The sequence below is a fragment of the Oryctolagus cuniculus genome, chromosome 11 (genome assembly GCF_051225735.1).
Source record: "Oryctolagus cuniculus isolate XC-2025 breed Fujian yellow rabbit chromosome 11, ASM5122573v1, whole genome shotgun sequence".
Classification (NCBI taxonomy): Eukaryota; Metazoa; Chordata; class Mammalia; order Lagomorpha; family Leporidae; genus Oryctolagus; species Oryctolagus cuniculus.
This window is the reverse complement of record NC_142877.1, coordinates 43177974-43196148: the sequence shown is the minus strand read 5'-3', so window position 1 is coordinate 43196148 and position 18175 is coordinate 43177974. Positions and strand designations below refer to the sequence as shown.

At 46.2% G+C, this 18175-nt stretch overlaps 1 protein-coding gene and 1 pseudogene across 3 annotated transcripts; both read left to right on the top strand.

Moving 5' to 3' along the window:
* Positions 1–206: 206 nt before the first annotated feature.
* LOC100355611 (large ribosomal subunit protein eL36 pseudogene) lies at positions 207–703 on the top strand (annotated as a pseudogene). Its single transcript, XR_016217101.1, has one exon. The product of XR_016217101.1 is annotated as a large ribosomal subunit protein eL36 pseudogene (transcript).
* Positions 704–5760: 5057 nt separating this feature from the next.
* RBBP9 (RB binding protein 9, serine hydrolase) lies at positions 5761–18039 on the top strand. 2 transcript variants are annotated; one of them, XM_002710987.6, is made up of 5 exons: positions 5761–5936; positions 7554–7596; positions 10374–10479; positions 14742–14827; positions 15558–18039. In XM_002710987.6, exons 1-5 carry the CDS (start codon positions 5838–5840, stop codon positions 15782–15784), a joined length of 561 nt encoding a protein of 186 aa, XP_002711033.4. In that variant the 5' UTR covers positions 5761–5837; the 3' UTR covers positions 15785–18039. The 2 variants fall into 2 exon arrangements, with proteins under 2 accessions (XP_002711033.4, XP_089164345.1); XM_089308219.1 differs by lacking the exon at positions 7554–7596 and having other exon boundaries at positions 5777–5936.
* Positions 18040–18175: the final 136 nt, after the last annotated feature.

The window sequence follows — 18175 nt, the reverse complement described above, 5'->3', positions numbered from 1 at the left end:
CAAGTCTTCCATGCGGGTGCAGGGGCCCAAGGACTTGGGCCATCTTCTACTGCTTTCCCAGGCCATAGCAGAGAGCTGGACTGGAAGCAGCCGGGACTCAAACTGGTGCCCATATGAGATTCAAACACGGCAGGCAGCAGCCTCATATGCTACGCCACAGCGCTGGCCCCATGATTTTCAGATCTTAAAAAGTTCGTCCCTTCGGCATCCGGAGTCCTAGGCTCTGCACGCGGGTCGGGAGGCGGCCGGAGCGGCGGGAGCGTCCGGCAGAGTCGGGGCGTGGTGCTCTGAGCGGCGGCGGGGCCCGAGCTGGGACTCACTCCGACTCTTGCCCCCGCAGCCATGGCCCTGCGCTACCCCATGGCCGTGGGCCTCAACAAAGGCCACAAGGTGACCAAGAACGTGAGCAAGCCGAGGCACAGCCGCTGGCGCGGGCGCCTCACCAAGCACACCAAGTTCGTGCGGGACATGATCCAGGAGGTGTGCGGCTTCGCAACCTACGAGCGCCGCGCCATGGAGCTGCTCAAGGTGTCCAAGGACAAACGGGCACTCAAGTTCATCAAGAAGAGGGTGGGCACGCACATCCGCGCCAAGAGGAAGCGCGAGGAGATGAGCAGCATGCTGGCCGCCATGCGCAAGGCGGCCGCCAAGAAGGACTGAGCCCCGCCCGCCCCCCAATAAACGAGTCCGCGAAAAAAAAAAAGTTCGTCAAAATGTTGACTTTCAGTTTTGAAATCAAAGCCATTTCTTCCGTGATAATAACAAGATCAGAAAATGCTCGTACACATTACAAGGCCGGCGCCACAGCTCACTAGGCTAATCCTCCGCCTGCAGTGCCACACAGAGAAAAGTCTTCCTTTTGCCGTTGGTTCACCCCCCAAGTGGCCGCTACGGCCAGCGTGTTGCAGCCGGTGCTCTGCGCCAGGAGCCAGGTGCTTCCTCCTGGTCTCCCATGCGGGTGCAGGGCCCAAGCACTTGGGCCATCCTCCACTGCCTTCCTGGGCCACAGCAGAGAGCTGGCCTGGAAGAGGAGCAACCGGGACAGAATCTGGCACCCTGACTGGGACTAGAACCCGGGGTGCGGGTGCCGCAGGCGGAGGATTAGCCTAGTGAGCCGCGGCGCCGGCTAGATTTGTGATAATTATATATTCTCAGTGATCACTGTTGGCATGAGCCATCTGAGAAGGGTGAGAGTTGATGCCATTGCCTTTTCTCCCCTTCTAGAAGGAAGATGAGCAGATCTCCAGGAAGGTCTCGTCCTTTTGTAGCCCACAGATCCTGTATAGGAAGTGTCTATGTTTCTTAAACTGAAAACCATGTGGATACAGGAATACCCCTGATTATTTTTTTTAAATTTTAAACTGCTTTACTCTTTAAAACAAGTGAGACACAGTCAAGGTGTATAATTTGTTTAGTTTTGATCCCTATCACCAAAACAGAGATATGGACATATATGACCCCAAAAAGTTTCCTTCTGCCCCGTGCATTTTTCAGAGTTTCATACAAATGGATCCTTAGTGTATGTGCTATTATTTGGTCTGGCATCTTTCACTCAAGATTATTATTTTGTAATTCATCTGTGGTATTGTGTATATCAATAGTTCATTGTTTAAGTGTGTAAGTTTACATTGAAAGTTGAATAATATTGATGTTTCATTAATATTATGATATACAAGGTATCTTCAAAACATTCGTGGAGAAGTCTATTATGATTTTTAAAAATTTTTATATATTTATTTATTTGAAAGAGTTACACAGAGAGAGGAGAGACAGAGAGAGAGAGAGGTCTTCCATCCACTGGTTTACTCCCCAATTAGCTGCAATAGCTAGAGCTGTGTCAATTCAAAGCCAGGAGCCAGGAGCTTCTTCCTGGTCTCCCATGCAGGTACAAGGGCCCAAGGACTTGGGTCATCTTGGATCAGAAGAGGAGCAGAAGGGAGTAGAACCGGCACCCATGTGGGATGCCGGCACTGCAGGTGGCGGCTTTACTGGCTTCGACACAGTGCCGGCCCCCATTATGTTATTTTTTAAATATTTATTTTATTTATTTGAAAGACAGAGTTATAGAGAGACACAGAGACAGAGAGAGAAGTCTTCCATCTGCTGGTTCACTCCTCAGATGGCTGCAATGGCTGGAGCTGTGCCAGGAGCCAGGAACTTCTTCCAGGTCTTCCACACGGGTGCAGGGGCCCAAGGACTTGGGCCATCTTCTACTGCTTTCCCAGGCCATAGCAGAGAGCTGGATTGGAAGAGGAGCAGCCAGGACTAGAACTGGTGTCCGTATGGGATGCTGGTGCTTCAGGCCCGGGCTTTAACCCATTGTGCCACAGTGCCTGCCCCACCCATTATGTTTTAATTCCATTTTCCTGTGATCTCTGTATGTTTTGTTTTTTTTTTTTTTTTTTTTTTTTTTTGGACAGGCAGAGTGGACAATGAGAGAGAGAGACAGAGAGAAAGGTCTTCCTTTGCCGTTGGTTCACCCTCCAATGGCTGCTGCGGCTGGCGTGCTGCGGCCGGCGCACCGCGCTGATCCGATGGCAGGAGCCAGGAGCCAGGTGCTTTTCCTGGTCTCCCATGGGGTGCAGGGCCCAAGCACTTGGGCCATCCTCCACTGCACTCCCGGGCCACAGCAGAGAGCTGGCCTGGAAGAGGGGCAACCGGGACAGAATCTGGTGCCCCGACCGGGACTAGAACCCGGTGTGCCGGCGCCGCTAGGCGGAGGATTAGCCTAGTGAGCCGCGGCGCCGGCCCTGTTTTGGTTTTTGTCCATGGTTCCTGAACCATAATTCCATAGCCCTGTTGTTTCTTTAAAAATAGAGCAGGAAGGTTAAAATATTTGGCCTTCTTTCATTGGTTCCTGAAGCAGCTTCAGAACAGCTTCAGGGTGCTGAAGGTGACAGGCAGTCTTCTGTTAAAATGTTGGGGTGTTGGGGCGCCGGATTCTGTCCCGGTTGCCCCTCTTCCAGGCCAGCTCTCTGCTATGGCCAGGGAGTGCAGTGGAGGATGGCCCAGGTGCTTGGGCCCTGCACCCCATGGGAGACCAGGAAAAAGCACCTGGCTCCTGGCTCCTGCCAGGATCAGCGCGGTGCGCCGGCTGCAGCGGCGGCCATTGGAGGGTGAACCAACGGCAAAGGAAGACCTTTCTCTCTCTGTCTCTCTCTCTCACTGTCCACTCTGCCTGTCAAAAAAAAAAAAAATGTTGGGGTGCTTTAGGCCTCAGTAAACCAAATCTCTCACCTTCTCCTGTCAGCTTTTCTCCTGAACCATTTTCTCCCCAAGCCAGGTCATATAGAAACTAGAATTTCTCATCCACAGGTGGGTTGTAGACATTAACCATAATCTCCCCCTGCCTTTCTATATTGGAGCTGGCCTTGAGGAAACCCCCTGACTTTACCTTCTCTAATAGAAGATCATAAGTCCTTCTTTTAGGAAGGATCCTGTCCTGTATCTGTGGGGGAAGACGGCACAAAAAGACCAGGAGGAATCTGGACAGACAGGCTGTGCTGGACTTCCCATCTACTAACATGGGATTATATCCTTTATTAAAAAAACAAACAAACAAACAAATAAAAAAAAAAAACCCTACCTTTTGTATTGGGGTTGGCGCTGTGGCGCAGCAGGTTAAAACCCTGGCCTGCAGCATCAACATCCCATATAGGTGTCAGTTCAAGTCCCGGCTGCTCCACTTCCAGTCTGGCTCTCTGCTAAAGTGTTTGGGAAGGCAGTGGAAGATGGCCCAGGTCCTTGAGTCCCTGTACCTGTGTGAGAGACCTCGAAGAAGCTCCTGGCTCCTGGCTTCAGATCTGTTTAGCTCTAGCCATTGTGGCCGTCTGGGGAGTGAACCAGTGGATGGAAGACCTCTCTCTCTCTCTCTCTGTAACTCTTTCAAATAAATAAAAATAAATCTTTAAAAAAAGATGTATGTAAAAGAAAAAATAAGATTTATTTATTTAAAAGGCAGAATTACACACACACTCAGAAATAGAGGAGAGATCTTTCATTCATTGGTCACTTCCCAAATGGCCACAAAGGCTGCTTTCCCAGGTGTATTAGGAGGAAGCTGGATCAGAGGTGGAGCAGCCAGGACTCAAACTGGTGCCCATATAAGATGCTGGCATCACATGCTACAGATTAACCTGTTATGCCACAGCACCAGCGCAAGATTATACCCTTGAAAATATACTTGCTTCTTTTACAATATACTTTTTAAAAAGATTTTATTATTTGAAAGAGAAACAGAGAGAGGAAAGGAGAGGCGGGAGACTATGAAGCCAGGTCTGGGTCAAGCCAAAGTCAGAAACCAGAAACTCCATCCCGGTCTCCCACACAGATAGTGGGGGCCCAAGTACTTGGGCCACTTTCCACTGCTTCCCTGGGTACATTAGCAGGACTCTAACTGGCACTCCGAAACAGAGTGCCAGTGTCACAACTATGACCCCTACAATATCCTTTGCAATAATCCAGTAAATGTGTTTCCCTGAATTCTGAGAGCCATTCAAGCAAATTAGCCAGGCTTAAGAGGAAGTTTTGGGAACCCCAGTTTGAGGCTGGTGAGTCAGAAGTTCCAGAGACCCAGAATTGGGACTGGTGTCTGAAGAGGGGCCAGTCTTGGGGGACAGAGTCCTAACCTCAATACTATCTCCAGGTAGAGAGTATCAGAATGCAACTGGATCGGAGAACACTCTACTGGTGTCTACTGCAGATGCGGTGGCTGGCTAGCTAGTGTGAAAGACATCCTCTCACTCTGTGATCTGTCTTGTGAGTGGGTAATAGGAGAAGCAGAGTTTGTTTTTCCTCTATACCCTTCAGAGACTTCTTAAGAAAATTCAGAGGGTCCGGCACTGTGGTGCAGCGGGTTAAAGCCCCAGCCTGTAACACCAGCATCCCAGATGGGTGCCAGTTCAAATCACGACTGTTCCTCTTCCTATCCAGGTCTGCTATGGCCTGGGAAAGCAGTAGGAGATGGCCCAAGTCCTTGGGCCCCTGCACCCATGTGGGAGACCTGGAAGAAGCTCCTGGCTCCTGGCTTCGGATCAGCTCAGCTCTGGCCATCGGGGTCATTTGGGGAGTGAACCAACAGAATGGAAGACCTTTCTCTGCGTCTCCTTCTCTCTCTGTGTAACTCTTTCCGATAAATAAAATAATTCTTAAGAAAAAGAAAGAACATTCAGAGTCCAGGTTCAAGACGAAAATGTGTGTCTTGCTCTTGCTGAAGAATGGTGGTGGGGCAGCATATCATTGATCCATGCAGTGCTCGTTCAAAAGCTGCACTAGCAGGGAGTGTCTGCAATGTCAGTGTTGACAAGCCTGACATACACAGTGAGCAAGGCCATGGCAGGGCAAGGGTAGAGGCATTTTTCTATTCCTTCTCATTTGTAAAAGCATGAATGTACTTCTGTCCACCTCTGTTTCATAATGTTTGGATATGCCTGTAAAGCATAATCATTCCTAACAGTTCAGGATCACTGTACTGTAATAGGTAGACCATTTCACTGGTACCTAAATTCCTCTAATCTCTAAGCTAGCTGAAGTGTTAATGCTAACCGTGTTCCTTACATGCACATTCTGGGCATGCAATAGCTTATTCTTAAAAAGGAGGGAATAAAGAGCTATACTAAAGGTCAAAAGGGGCTCTACATTTGTTAGAAACTGGCACGTTTTGTTTGTGGCTGCCTCCTGCGGCAGTTGCGAGGAAAACCCGAAATACTTGAAGTAGCCTACTGATCCCGTAGAACTACAATTCCCAGAATGCCACAGTGCAGACTCCCAGCAGAAGTTGCGGTTTTGGTTCTTGCTCTGCAGGACCTGGCTGGAGGGACTTCGGCTGCTCTGTGCTCATGGCTCCTCCTAGCAAGGCAGTGATTGTTCCCGGGAATGGAGGCGGCGATGTGGCCACCCACGGCTGGTATGGCTGGGTGAAGAAGAGGCTGGAGCAGGTAAGAGACACAGGGTCCACTGCCCTGGGAAGTCAGCCTGGGGCAGAGGGGAGGCAGACTGAGGTTTGAACGTGTGTCCCCCTGCCCTCAGCAAAGCCTGTGTATCTCTGCGCCTCTCCACTGCTGCCCTCGCTCAGACTCTAGAACTAATGGTCAAGACTTTGTGATCAAACAGCCTGGAAGACTTCTCTGGAGGCTCAGTGATTCGAATGAAAGGAACCACCTCTTAGAACTATAGAGATCGAGCCCCCTCCTGCCCCCTCTGTGTGGCCCTCGGATCTGGGACTTCCCAGATGACTCTACGTCTGTCTGCATTGTTTCCTGCTTCAGATTTTTAAAGAAAATTTATGCAAAGGATGTATGTAACGTGTGTTAGAATTATGTAGCATTATCTAGCGAATCCCCAAACTAAAATCTAGAACGTTTCTGGTATCTTTAAGAAAAGATTATTTGAGAGCTGGAGAGACAGAGATCTCCTATTCACTGGTTCACCTTTCAGATGTCCATCAGTACAGGGGTTAGAGAAGCGATGGGGGTAAGGAGGTGGGAGGGTACCCAGGAAGCTACTCCAGCCATCACTGCTGCTCCCCAGGATCTATATTAGCAGAAAGCTGGAACCCAGAGCTGGAGTGAGGCATCCAACCCAGGTACTCTGATGTGGAATGTGGGCATCCTAACTGGCATCTTACCTGCAGGGCCAAACACCTACCCCCAAGTAGTTTTGAAATGACCTGTGTGTTTCACCTGTCTCATATCCCTGCTATCCTGAAATAATGTGTGTTCATTTGCTTCTCTTTTTTATAGTATTGTTACAACCTTTGTCAGTAACCTTTAAGTAATATATTGTTTAATTTGGGTGCTTTGTGAGCATTATAAAGATGGTATGCTGCTTTTGGTTATCTTGTGCCTTTTTTAAAACCCCTTTCCATAATTATCTGTGGTATTCAACAGAGTAATAAATTCAGTACAGTAAACAAATTCAAGAGAATAGTAGTAGGTCTCTGGAATGGGATTTGCCTGAAAACTAACCCAAAAAGTCAGGGGCTAGAGCCAACCAAGGCAATGGAATCCCCCAACTCTGTACCATGTTTTACCTACCCCTTGGCACACAGTTTAGCTCCAGGTCAATTTGTGTAGAACACATTAACTCACACCCTCTGCATACATAAATGCCTATGTGTGTACAAATGCAAATACAGATCTCTGTAGAGGTGTAAGAAGATACTTCATAAGGTTCTGGCAAAATAAGATTAAAATATTGTATTTTGGTGCTAAACATTTTGAAATCCATGCATAGTTTTTCATAAGACTCATTTTCCCATGAACCTTTTGTAGTCCCCTCATATGCATAGATTTTAAAATGTTTTGCACCAAAATAAACATCCATTGATCTCATTTCCCACAAAAGTGCCCTTGTAGAACTGCAAGTGGAATTCATCAGCGGGAACTATATGATCATATGTAATCCTACAGTGCTTCTCCCACTTCATCTCGTATTCAAAGCAAATACTTAACTGAATTGATAAAGATCCTATCAGGTGTCTTATTTCTTATTAGCAAAGTATTAGTTGTAATTGAGATCTTTATTTTAGCTTTTTCCTCCTCCTCTTATCACAGATACCTGGTTTCCAGTGTTTGGCTAAAAACATGCCTGATCCAAGTAAGTTTTACACTTGTCTTTAAATACTCTCTTCTTGTTAGGTTTTGAGCTCTCCATGTCTTAGAGGAGAAGAGGACCATCAGAGTAGAGAAGCCAAAGATGAATAGGTAACCAAGAGTGAAAACAAGGCATGAAACTGGAGGAGGCAGATATGAGCCAAAAACAATTCTAGTAGGAATCAAGAAAATCACCAGGGCTTGGTGAACTTAATTTACCAAGTTCAGTTCAGGTTCAACTTTGTGAGCAACTTGATGTCTTCTTCCGTAAGTCTAGAGATATTTTCAGGCAAAATTTGTGGGTGTTCCACTTGAGGCAGAGAGAAAACTTTACAGCATCTATTTGAGATCCTAATATTTAAAAATGTAATATTGCCATTTTTGCTCTGGGTATATCTATCTTAGGAACCTCCTTTGTGGAAAGAAGGAATTTTAGAGAGAATGTTCTGAAGAGGTTGTCTGAGAGATGGAGCAAGAAAGAGTTCCCTTTCCCTGGTTACTCCTCAATTGCCTGCAAAGGCGGGAGCTGAGAACTCAATCCCCAGCTCCCATGAAGGTGGCAGGAACCCAGCTTCTTGGGCCATTATTGCCTCCCAGGGTGTGTATTAGCAGGGAGTTTCAGTCAAGAGCCAGAGCTAGGAATCAAACCCAGGCACTCAGATATGGACCACAAGAGCCTGAACTGCTCAGCCAAATGCCTATCCCAAGAGTTTTTTTTTTTTTTTAAGTTTGAAATTTACATTAAAGCTTCAGAGTCATACTTTATTTATTATTCCCTCAGTATTTTCTTTCTTCTAAAGATTTTAGTTAGCTTTCTTTTTATTAATATTAAAGAGAACAGATTTCATGTATTTCATAGGTGCAGTTCTAAGGCAATATTCATACATCCTTCCCTCGCCCTTTCCCTCCCCCTCTTTCCTTCCTATCCTTCCTACCTTTTTTTTTTTTCTCTTTAGGTTTTGCAAAGACATGCTTTCAATCCAGTCTATAATAATCACAGGCTTAATTCACCACTAACCATAATATTTAACAAATAAAAAGTAGGAAGACAACAGTTCCACAGGAGTATAAACAAAGACTAAAAAGAACAATCAAATCATAAGATGTCTGATTCGTTCTTTTTTTAAAAAAATTTATTTACTTGAAAGTGAGTTACACAGAGAGAGAATGAGAGGGAGAGGGAGAGAGAGAGAGAGAGAGAGAGAGAGAGAGAGAGAGTCTTCCATCTGCCAGTTCACTCCACAGATGGCCTCAAAGGCCAAAGCTGCACCATTCTGAAGCCAGGAGCCAGGAGCTTCTTCTGGGTCTCCCACACGGGGGCAGGGGCCAAGGACTTGGGCCATCTTCTACTGCTTTCCCAGGCCATAGCAGAGAGCTGGATCGGAAGTGGAGTGGCCAGGTCTCAAACCGGTGCCCATATGGGATGCTGGCACTGCAGTTGGCAGCTTTACCTGCTAGGCCACAGCGCCAGTCCCTGTTTTGTTCTTATACATTTTTTGTGCTCTATATTAACTACCACATATCAAAGAAAACATATGATATTTGTCTTGTTGAGACTGACTTATTTCACTAAGCATAATGTTTTCCAGTTGCATCCATTTTGTTGCAAAAGACAGGATTTCATTCTTTTTTATTCCCTAGTGTATATCTATTTATATGTAGTACATTCAGTTAGCTTTATTTTCAGTTCTAGAATTAGTTAAAACTTCATTCTGGGACCATCGCCGCAGCTCAATAGGCTAATCCTCTGCCTGCAGCGCCGGCACACTGGGTTCTAGTCCCAGCCAGGGCGCTGGATTCTGTCCCGGTTGCTCCTCTTCCAGTCCAGCTCTCTGCTGTGGCCCAGGAAGGCAGTAGAGGATGGCCCAAGTCCTTGGGCCCTGCACTGCATGGGAGACCAGGAGAAGCACCTGGCTCCTGGCTTCGGATCAGCACGGTGCACCGGCCGCAGCGGCCATTGGAGGGTGAACCAACGGCAAAAGGAAGACCTTTCTCTCTGTCTCTCTCTCTCACTGTCCACTCTGTCAAAAAACAAACAAACAAACAAAAAACCAAAAAAACTTCATTCTGTAAGCTAGAATAAGTGTTCCAATGAGCCGAGCAGCAGAGGTGGATTTTATAGGCAGACAAAGGCTAAAGAAAGCAGAAGCAAATAAAAATGTGGCTTGTCCCTCAGTATTTTCATACAAGAACACGGTAAGAAAATAAAAGCAGGGACCGGCGCTGTGGTACAGCAGGTTAATGCCCTGGCCTGAAGTGCTGGCATCCCATGTGGGCACCGGTTCTAGTCCCAGCTACTCTTCTTCCTATCCAGCTCTCTGCTATGGCCTGGGAAAGCAGTAGAAGATGGCCCAAGTCCTTGGGCCCCTGCACCCACGTGGGAGACCCAGAAGAAGCTCCTGGCTCCTGGCTTTGGATCGGCACAGCTCTGGCTGTTGCGGCCATCTGGAGAGTGAACCAGTGGATGGAAGACCTCTCTCTCTGTCTCTACCTCTCTCTGTAACTCTGTCTTTCAAATAAACAAAATAAATCTTAAAAAAAAAAAAAAAAAAAAAAAAAACAAAAAACAAAAAAAACAACTATATGCAAAGTCTACAGATTCAGGTCTTCCAAGCGGCAATAGAATCTTTGCCTCTGTTAGAACCGCCCCATCTCCCACTGCGGTCCCGCGGATTCCAAGTTGTAAACTGCTCAGCAGCTGTCTGTTAGAAAGGTGGGGGCGGCACTGAACTGAGACTGTCCCCATTAAATGACTGCCTGTTTCTCCACCCTGAACCCTAGTTACAGCTCGAGAGAGCATCTGGCTGCCCTTCATGGAGACGGAGCTGCACTGTGACGAGAAGACCATCATCATCGGCCACAGTTCGGGGGCCATTGCGGCCATGAGGTGGGATCCTTGCTGAATTGTCACTCTGTGGGCTGCAGCCTTGCCTGCCTGGGAAACACTTGTATGGCTCTTAATTTTTATCACAGAGGAAACAGTGCTGACCTCAAGAGAGGTAACATGATCTGTCCTAATTCCTTCCTGGTTTGCTTTAGTGGGTTGAAAAAATAAAATACTGCTCTTATTGGGATGCAGTGATCCTTTTAAAACATTAAGTGGCTCCAAGCCCCTGTAGCTGCCCAACACTCAGCTCAAACGCCATCTCTATTCTCCCTCCTGGTCTCCCTGGCAGGTTCATCTCATTGCCGTTCCTGGAACATGCCAAGCACCCACCCCCCATGCCTTGCTCTCTCCCTTCTTCCCGGGACACGGTCCTGCGCCTGTTTGTTTTTTTCTTCCCTGTTAAGCCTCTGCTTGAATGTTCCCTTTGGGTGAGGCCTTCCAAACAACAACCTCTCCCTCTTGGCTCCTATCCCCTTTGTCTCATCAACTATAACCCATTCCACCATCTGACACCCTGTTTATTTCTTGTCTGGTTTTTGCCAATAGAACATTAGCTGTGTAAGTGAGGGCCTTGGTTCTGTCTGACACTGAAACCCTAGTGCCTAGAGGAGAGCCTCACAAATGGTAGATGCACACAAGAAATATTTGTTGGAGGGTGGGGCTGTTACTCCCCACCTACCTGCAGCCCCCAGTCCTTAGGATTCACAAGCACACCCCCGAAGGTCTCCTGTAGAACATATATCTCCCCGACTTGGCCTTAGAAGGTCTCAGAAGTTGGGATGTAGGAGTGAGTGAACCCTCTGGGGTTGGGTTTCTTCCGTGTTTGCTAGGCTGAATGATGAAGAATAACAGTTTTGTTTTTTTTTTTTTTTTTTTTGACAGGCAGAGTGGACAGTGAGAGAGAGAGACAGAGAGAAAGGTCTTCCTTTGCGTTGGTTCACCCTCCAATGGCCGCCGCGGCCAGCGCGTTGCGGCCGGTGTACCGCGCTGATCCGATGGCAGGAGCCAGGTGCTTTTCCTGGTCTCCCATGGGGTGCAGGGCCCAAGCACCTGGGCCATCCTCCACTGCACTCCCTGGCCACAGCAGAGAGCTGGCCTGGAAGAGGGGCAACCGGAACAGAATCCGGTGCCCTGACCGGGACTAGAACCCTGTGTGCCGGCGCCGCAAGGCGGAGGATTAGCCTAGTGAGCCGCGGCGCCGGCCTACAGTTGTTGTTTTTTAAAAGATTATTTATTTATTTATTTATTTGACAGGTAGAGTTACAGACAGTGAGAGAGAGAGACAGAGAGAAAGCTCTTCCATCTGATGGTTCACCTTTCAAATGGCCTCAACAGCCGGAGCTATGCTGATCCAAAGCCAGGAGCCAGGAGCTTCCTCCCAGTCTTCCATGTGGGTGCAGGGGCCCAAGGACTTGGGCCATCTTCTACTTCCCGGGCCACAGCAGAGAGCTGGACTGGAAGAGGAGCAACTGGGACTAGAACCTAGCACCCATATGGGATGCCGGCGCCACAGGCGGAGGATTAACCTACTGCGCCACGACGCCGGCCCCAACAGTTTTTCTTTGTAAAGCTGCTTGTCCCAAACAGTCGCTCAGAATATCACATGAATTGTGTGTCAGGGAATCTTGCCAAATTTCATACTCTTTCAGCTACATGGACCAGAACTATAAGAATAATGCTTTTCAGTTTGGAGTTATGAGGTGATGGTACAGTCATAGTGTCAGGGATGTATAGAAACTGCCAGGAGCAGCCCGGCGTTGGTGCAGGTGTGGCAGGCTAAGCCGCCACTTGTGATGCCTGTGTCTGAGTGCCAGTTCGAGTCCTGGCGGCTCCATTTCCAACTCCAGCTCTCTGCTAATGCACCTGAGAAGACAGTGGATGATGGTCCAAGTGCTTGGGTCCCTGCCACCCAGATAGGTGGCTAGGATGGAGCTCCTGGCTCTTGGTTTCATCATGGCTCAAAAACAACAACAACAACAACAACAACAAAATACCCCGGCTGTTGCAGCTATTTGTAGAATGATCCAGCAGGTAGAATCAATCAACCTCTCTCTCTCTCTCTCTGCCTTTTAAATAAGTAAATCTTAAAAAAAAAAAAAAAAAGTTGTTAGGTCGTCTGGACAATGAAGAGGTCCCTTTGTTGCTGAAATCTGTCCTAATTCAAGGCCAATGGAATTTTTTCTCAAGCCATTGAGTAGTAAAGACGTGCCTTCTCTTAAAAACCCCAGCGCTTACTAGAGGATTGTCAGTAACCATTTTTTTTTTTTAATAACCTTGTCTTTTAATTAATCACTTATTTTTACTTGAGAGGCAGAGAGATGGGGGTGGAGGACACACTCCCATCCACTGGTTCGGAAACCAATCCAGGTCTTCCACTGGATGGCGGGGACCCAACCTCTTGAGCTATTGCTGCTGCCTTCCAGGGTGTATTATCAGAAAGCTGCAGTCAGGAGCAGAGCTGGGGACTTCATCATAGACACTCCGACGTGGACGTCCCAGGCAGTACCTTAACCACTAAGCCAAATGCCTGCACCTGTCAACAACCTTCCAAGAGAGGACTTTTGAAGTTCAAGGAGACAAGGAGATAAATGGGTGCCCAAGCCATTGGAGAAAAGGTTATTGATTTGGTCACAGAGGACCACCCTATAGATTACTTGTTATCACAAAGGAAAAATTGTGTCTTCACAATAGAGAGATCTGGTGGGTAGCACCTTAAAAAAGTGATTGAATTTTATCTAATACTGGGACAGACGAGTGTCACATGCCCCCTGATGTGAATGTGTGGGAGTGACACAATATGTATGTAGCACTCTTGACAAAAGTGTTTAACTTCTGTCTAATTAGGAGAAAAGAGACAAAGCAAGCTTACAGAAAAATGTACAAGACAATTAGCCTAAACTCTCAAACAGAGTCATTGTCACTGAAAACAAAAAATTTTGGCCAGCGCTGCGGCTTAGTGGGTACCTGCAGAGCCAGCATCCCATATGGGTGCCGGTTTGAGTCCCGGCTGCTCCTCTTCTGATCCAGCTCTCTGCTAGTGCCCCTGGGAAAGCAGTGGAAGATGGCTTTTAATTAATCACTTGGGCCCCTGCACCCGTGTTGGAGACCCCGAAGAAACTCTTGGCTCCAGGCTTCAGACTGGCCCAGCTCCCTCCATTTTGGCCATTTAGGGCGTGAACCAACGGATGGAAGATCTCTCTGCCTTTCCCTCTCTAACTCCATCTTTCAAATAAATAAATAAATCTTTTAAAAAAAAGTGTATTAAAAAAAAAAAATTTAAAGTGGCTAAAGAATCAGGAAAACCAAATCCAACACGTGATCCTTGACTGGATCTGGCATTGCCAAATTAGCTCTAAAGGACATTTTTGATACAGTTGGGGGGAAACGCAACTAATATCAGTACATCAATGTTAAATTGATTGGGTGTACTCATGTGCCTGGGGTTATGCAAGACAATGGCCTTGCTCTTAGGAGATACATGCGAAAGGAAGGGTGAAATGTGAACACTAAATCTAGATGCTTACTGCTCTTTCCACTTTCATAGGTGTGGTTATTTTTCAAAATAAATGGTTGGGGGAAATGCCCCTTAACTCTATCACTACTCTGTCTTTTCTTAGCCTGGTGTTTGTGGAGCGAGGGTACTGGCTGCAGTGGTGAGCTGGGTGTTTCCTTGCCGAGCCCTGTACCAGGCACAAGGGACACGAGGATTAATACGGCTCCTGCTTGCCACTAAAAAGCTGATGGTTTACTGGAGAAACAGATGTAATACACACAAATGAACACCACAGTGTAATGAGGAGCTGCATTCCTGGTTTTGTAATATTTCTTCAAATATAGTTCACAGACAGCTTGCATCAGAGTCACCTCAGTTGGGGGGGGTGCTATCATGCCTTCAAATGCAGATTCCTGGGCCTCGGTTCCTAGCCTCTGAATCCCTACTCCGGGGTCCAACCTGGACACCTGCATTTTAACCAATGAAATAATGCTCCTGTAGACTAAAGGTGGGTCCGTGCACATATTAGAGAGAACGGTGACTGTCTTTTTGTTTACTAGGAAAGGGTGGCAGAAGAGGTTCAGACTACCTTGAAACACAAATAGGAGCTCACCCAGTAGCCAGGGTTGGCCTTGTAGCTCTGCAGCTCTGGCTGGTTTTCACATCAGCCTCCATTCTATAAGCTGAGTCAAATGAGTGGTTTTTTAAGTGGCGTATCGACTGGTGGTCACACATCGTGTATCCACTGACGTCGCTTTTCTCTCTGCAGGTACGCAGAAACACATCCAGTGTACGCCATCGTTCTGGTGTCTGCCTACACGTCAGACTTGGGGGATGCAAATGAGCGAGCGAGTGGTAAGTCTGAAGGTAGAGACCCCTGAAAAGCCCTTCCCCTACACGTGGGCTGCCCTTTCAGGTTAGAATACGATACTGTCCTTTTAGGTAGGCTTTAAAAAAAGTGGCATTGGAGAGAGACTCACTGCCTTTATTTGGAGATAGATTAGGTACTTTGGGAGTTGGTAGATCTGTTTCCAACCCAAGGGTGCAGTTTTATTTCTTCCTTCCTCAACAAACAGTTTTGGGTAACACACCTGCAAGATCTGAAGGCAAAGGAAATGCTGCTTTTTTTTTTTTTTTTTTTTAAGATTTATTTTATTTATTTGAAAGACAGTTACAGAGAGAGGTAGCGACAGAGAGGTCTTCCATCCACTGGTTCACTCCCCAGGTGGCCACAATGGCCAGAGCTGAGCGAATCCGAAGTCAGGAGCCAGAAGCTTCCTCCGGGTCTCCCGCACATGTGCAGGAGTCCAAGGATTTGGGCCATCCTCCACTGCTATCCCAGGCCATAGCAGAGAGCTGGATTAGAAGAGGAGCAGCCAGGACTAGAACCAGTGCCCATGTGGGATACCGGTGCATCAGGCCAGGGCTTAACCCGCTGCGCCACAGCGCCAGCCCTGGAAGTGCTTCTAATGCACACTCAGGCTGTGATTTATGTGTCTCTGCGAGGGTTTCCACCAGGTGTTTTCAAAGCCCTAGGATGAAGATCAGCCACGGGCACTGACGGGTCATGTTTGTTCTCCCACAGGGTACTTCAGCCGTCCGTGGCAGTGGGAGAAGATCAAGGCCAACTGCCCTCTTATCGTGCAGTTTGGCTCCACTGATGACCCCTTCCTCCCCTGGAAGGAACAGCAGGAAGTGGCCGACAGGTTGGATGCCAAACTGTACAAATTCACTGACCGTGGCCACTTTCAGAACACGGAGTTTCACGAACTCGTTAACGCGGTGAAGTCCATGCTGGAAGCGGCAGCATAAACAGGGTGACGCCTGCTATTTTGCATTCCAATAGAGGGGAGGAGTACTAATATTTATTACTGATTACTACACACCTGAAACATCCAGTGAAGTCCCCAAAGTGCCTGAAAAACAAACATGAGTTTCTAGTTCTCAAAGCAAGTGTCTGAACAGCATTTCTGTTTTGTGTAGAATCTAAACATCTTCGAATTGCTGAGAGCGACAGCAGCCTACCCGCTCTTATTGACCCAAGTGCATCAGAGTGGAGCCAGTCTCCTCACTCTCAGATGAAGACAGAACAGGCTTTAGTGTATGTTGCAGGAGTTGTGCTTGTTTCCTCTTTGAAATAAGATTTTATTTTCCATTTTTTTTTTAAATTTTGGGGGTGGCAGGTGACTAAAGGTCCAGAGTGTTAGCTTAGAGCTCAAAACGCTGAGCTGCTTTTGAAGCTGGCACAGGTTATTAATCCCAGGCTGGGGCCTTTCCCTTGGATAGCCCCTCACCCCAGCCCCTCATCCCCCAGACGTGTTGAGAAGGGCTACTACCCAAGGCAGCTGAGTCTGTGGTCAGCGGGGTGAGGCAGGGCAGACAGGCGCAGCCTACATATGTGAGCACAGTGACTAGATCTGTGTAAGACATGCCTCATCGAAATTGTTGCCACATAGCCATGTGGCAAGGTGTGGCCAGTTTTTGAAGGAAAAGTCTTCCCACAGTGGTTTTAAAAGCTGGAGAATATATATCATCTATGTCTGTATCTATGTAGAATTTGTTCCTTGCTAACAATCAGTGTAAATAAAAAGATTCAGAAATACTTCCAAGATGAACAAAACCCAAGTCATCCATTTGTTGTGATCTTGCCATAAGAACTAACTTAGCCAGGTGTGTTTAGATTCTTCTCTATTCTCTGTAAAGCCGGAGAAAAGTGTAAAATAACCAAAGTGAACATGTGTCAAAGGGTGAAAGCCATGGGAACAATTTGGATTTTTACAAAGTCTTAAGCAACCTTTCCACATGTCAAATTTTGCTTTGTAGAGTTCAACTTTTAACTTCCTTAAAAATCTCTTTTAGGTATCATTCCAGCATGTTTATTCTGATCATACTCCTCCAAAGGAACCCCTTTTTCATTTCCCAACATTTTTAGGGGGCTATTATGATCCCAAGTATTGCCTCAAATGACTTCCAGTGAATTCATGCATGACACTGCAGAACCTGAGTTATGCTACAGAAATGCTGTCACACACAATTTGAATTTTTTACATTGAACTGATAATTTTACTAATGAATAATTATTAAAATTCAAAACAACTTTCTTGACACACTAACAAAAAGCAAATTAGTCAGTTGAATAATAGTAATTTTGGAGGCTGTTTAACATTGATCTGACCAAACCTGTACTCTTAAGTTTCATTATATTGAAATTTCCAATTAGTCATAGTATTCCTTATTCTCTGCCTTTTTTTCCCTAAAGTTCTTTAAAGAATTACAGATTTACACAAATAACAGTTCATAATGCTTTGTTGTCCTCTTCCTTCAGAATGGGAAAAAACCCACAAATAGAATTGAGAATTACTTCTAATATTCCTATAAAAACAGTTAAGAAAGACTTAGGATTGTAGAGCTGTGTAGCCCCATACAGTAGCTATAAAATTTAAACTTCCTTCTCTATCACGTGAGCTGTATTTCAAGTGTTCAGCAGCTACCAGGGCTGGTTACTTTATTGGAGAGATTTGGATATTTCCATGATTATAGAAAACTATTGGATAGCATTGGTCTAGGGCACATATTTTAGATTCTTTCCTTAGCCACCGTACAATGAATAGTTCTAAGTAAAAGTGACTGAATTTTAAATTACTTCTAGTTTGCTTAATCACCATTAAAATCATAAGCTTATAAAATTTACTCATCGTTAAAGTAAATCAGAGGGGTTTCAAGTGAGAATCTACATAAACATCTAATGAAAACCACAGAACAATGGAATCTCATTGTTTCTCACGTTTCTATGTTGAGAGGCCTCAACAGACCTGGAAAGCATCTGTTCTCAGCTGAGGAAAATACCTAATATTAACTGGAGATCAACTGTTAAGTATTAGGACTTCTTCACTTGCGATTTGATGTTTTGGTGTTGTCGTGAGGGCTTCACAGTGTTTTGGTGTTTATCCATGCAGGATAAATAAACCACGTAATGATGTATCAGAGTGCTGTATTTTTAGGTTATTGTCTCTTATCTCCTTTGGATAATATTCAGAATAAAAAATATGCTATTGGAAAACATTAAAGGGACTCTTTGTTCTGATGAGGCAAGGAGTTTTTTGTCTTCACTGTCTCTAAGCTTTAAGAATCAATTTCTGGCTATCAAGACATAATGTGAAGTCTGATTTAAAACATGTTTTCACTCTCTTCCAAGTCTAGTTT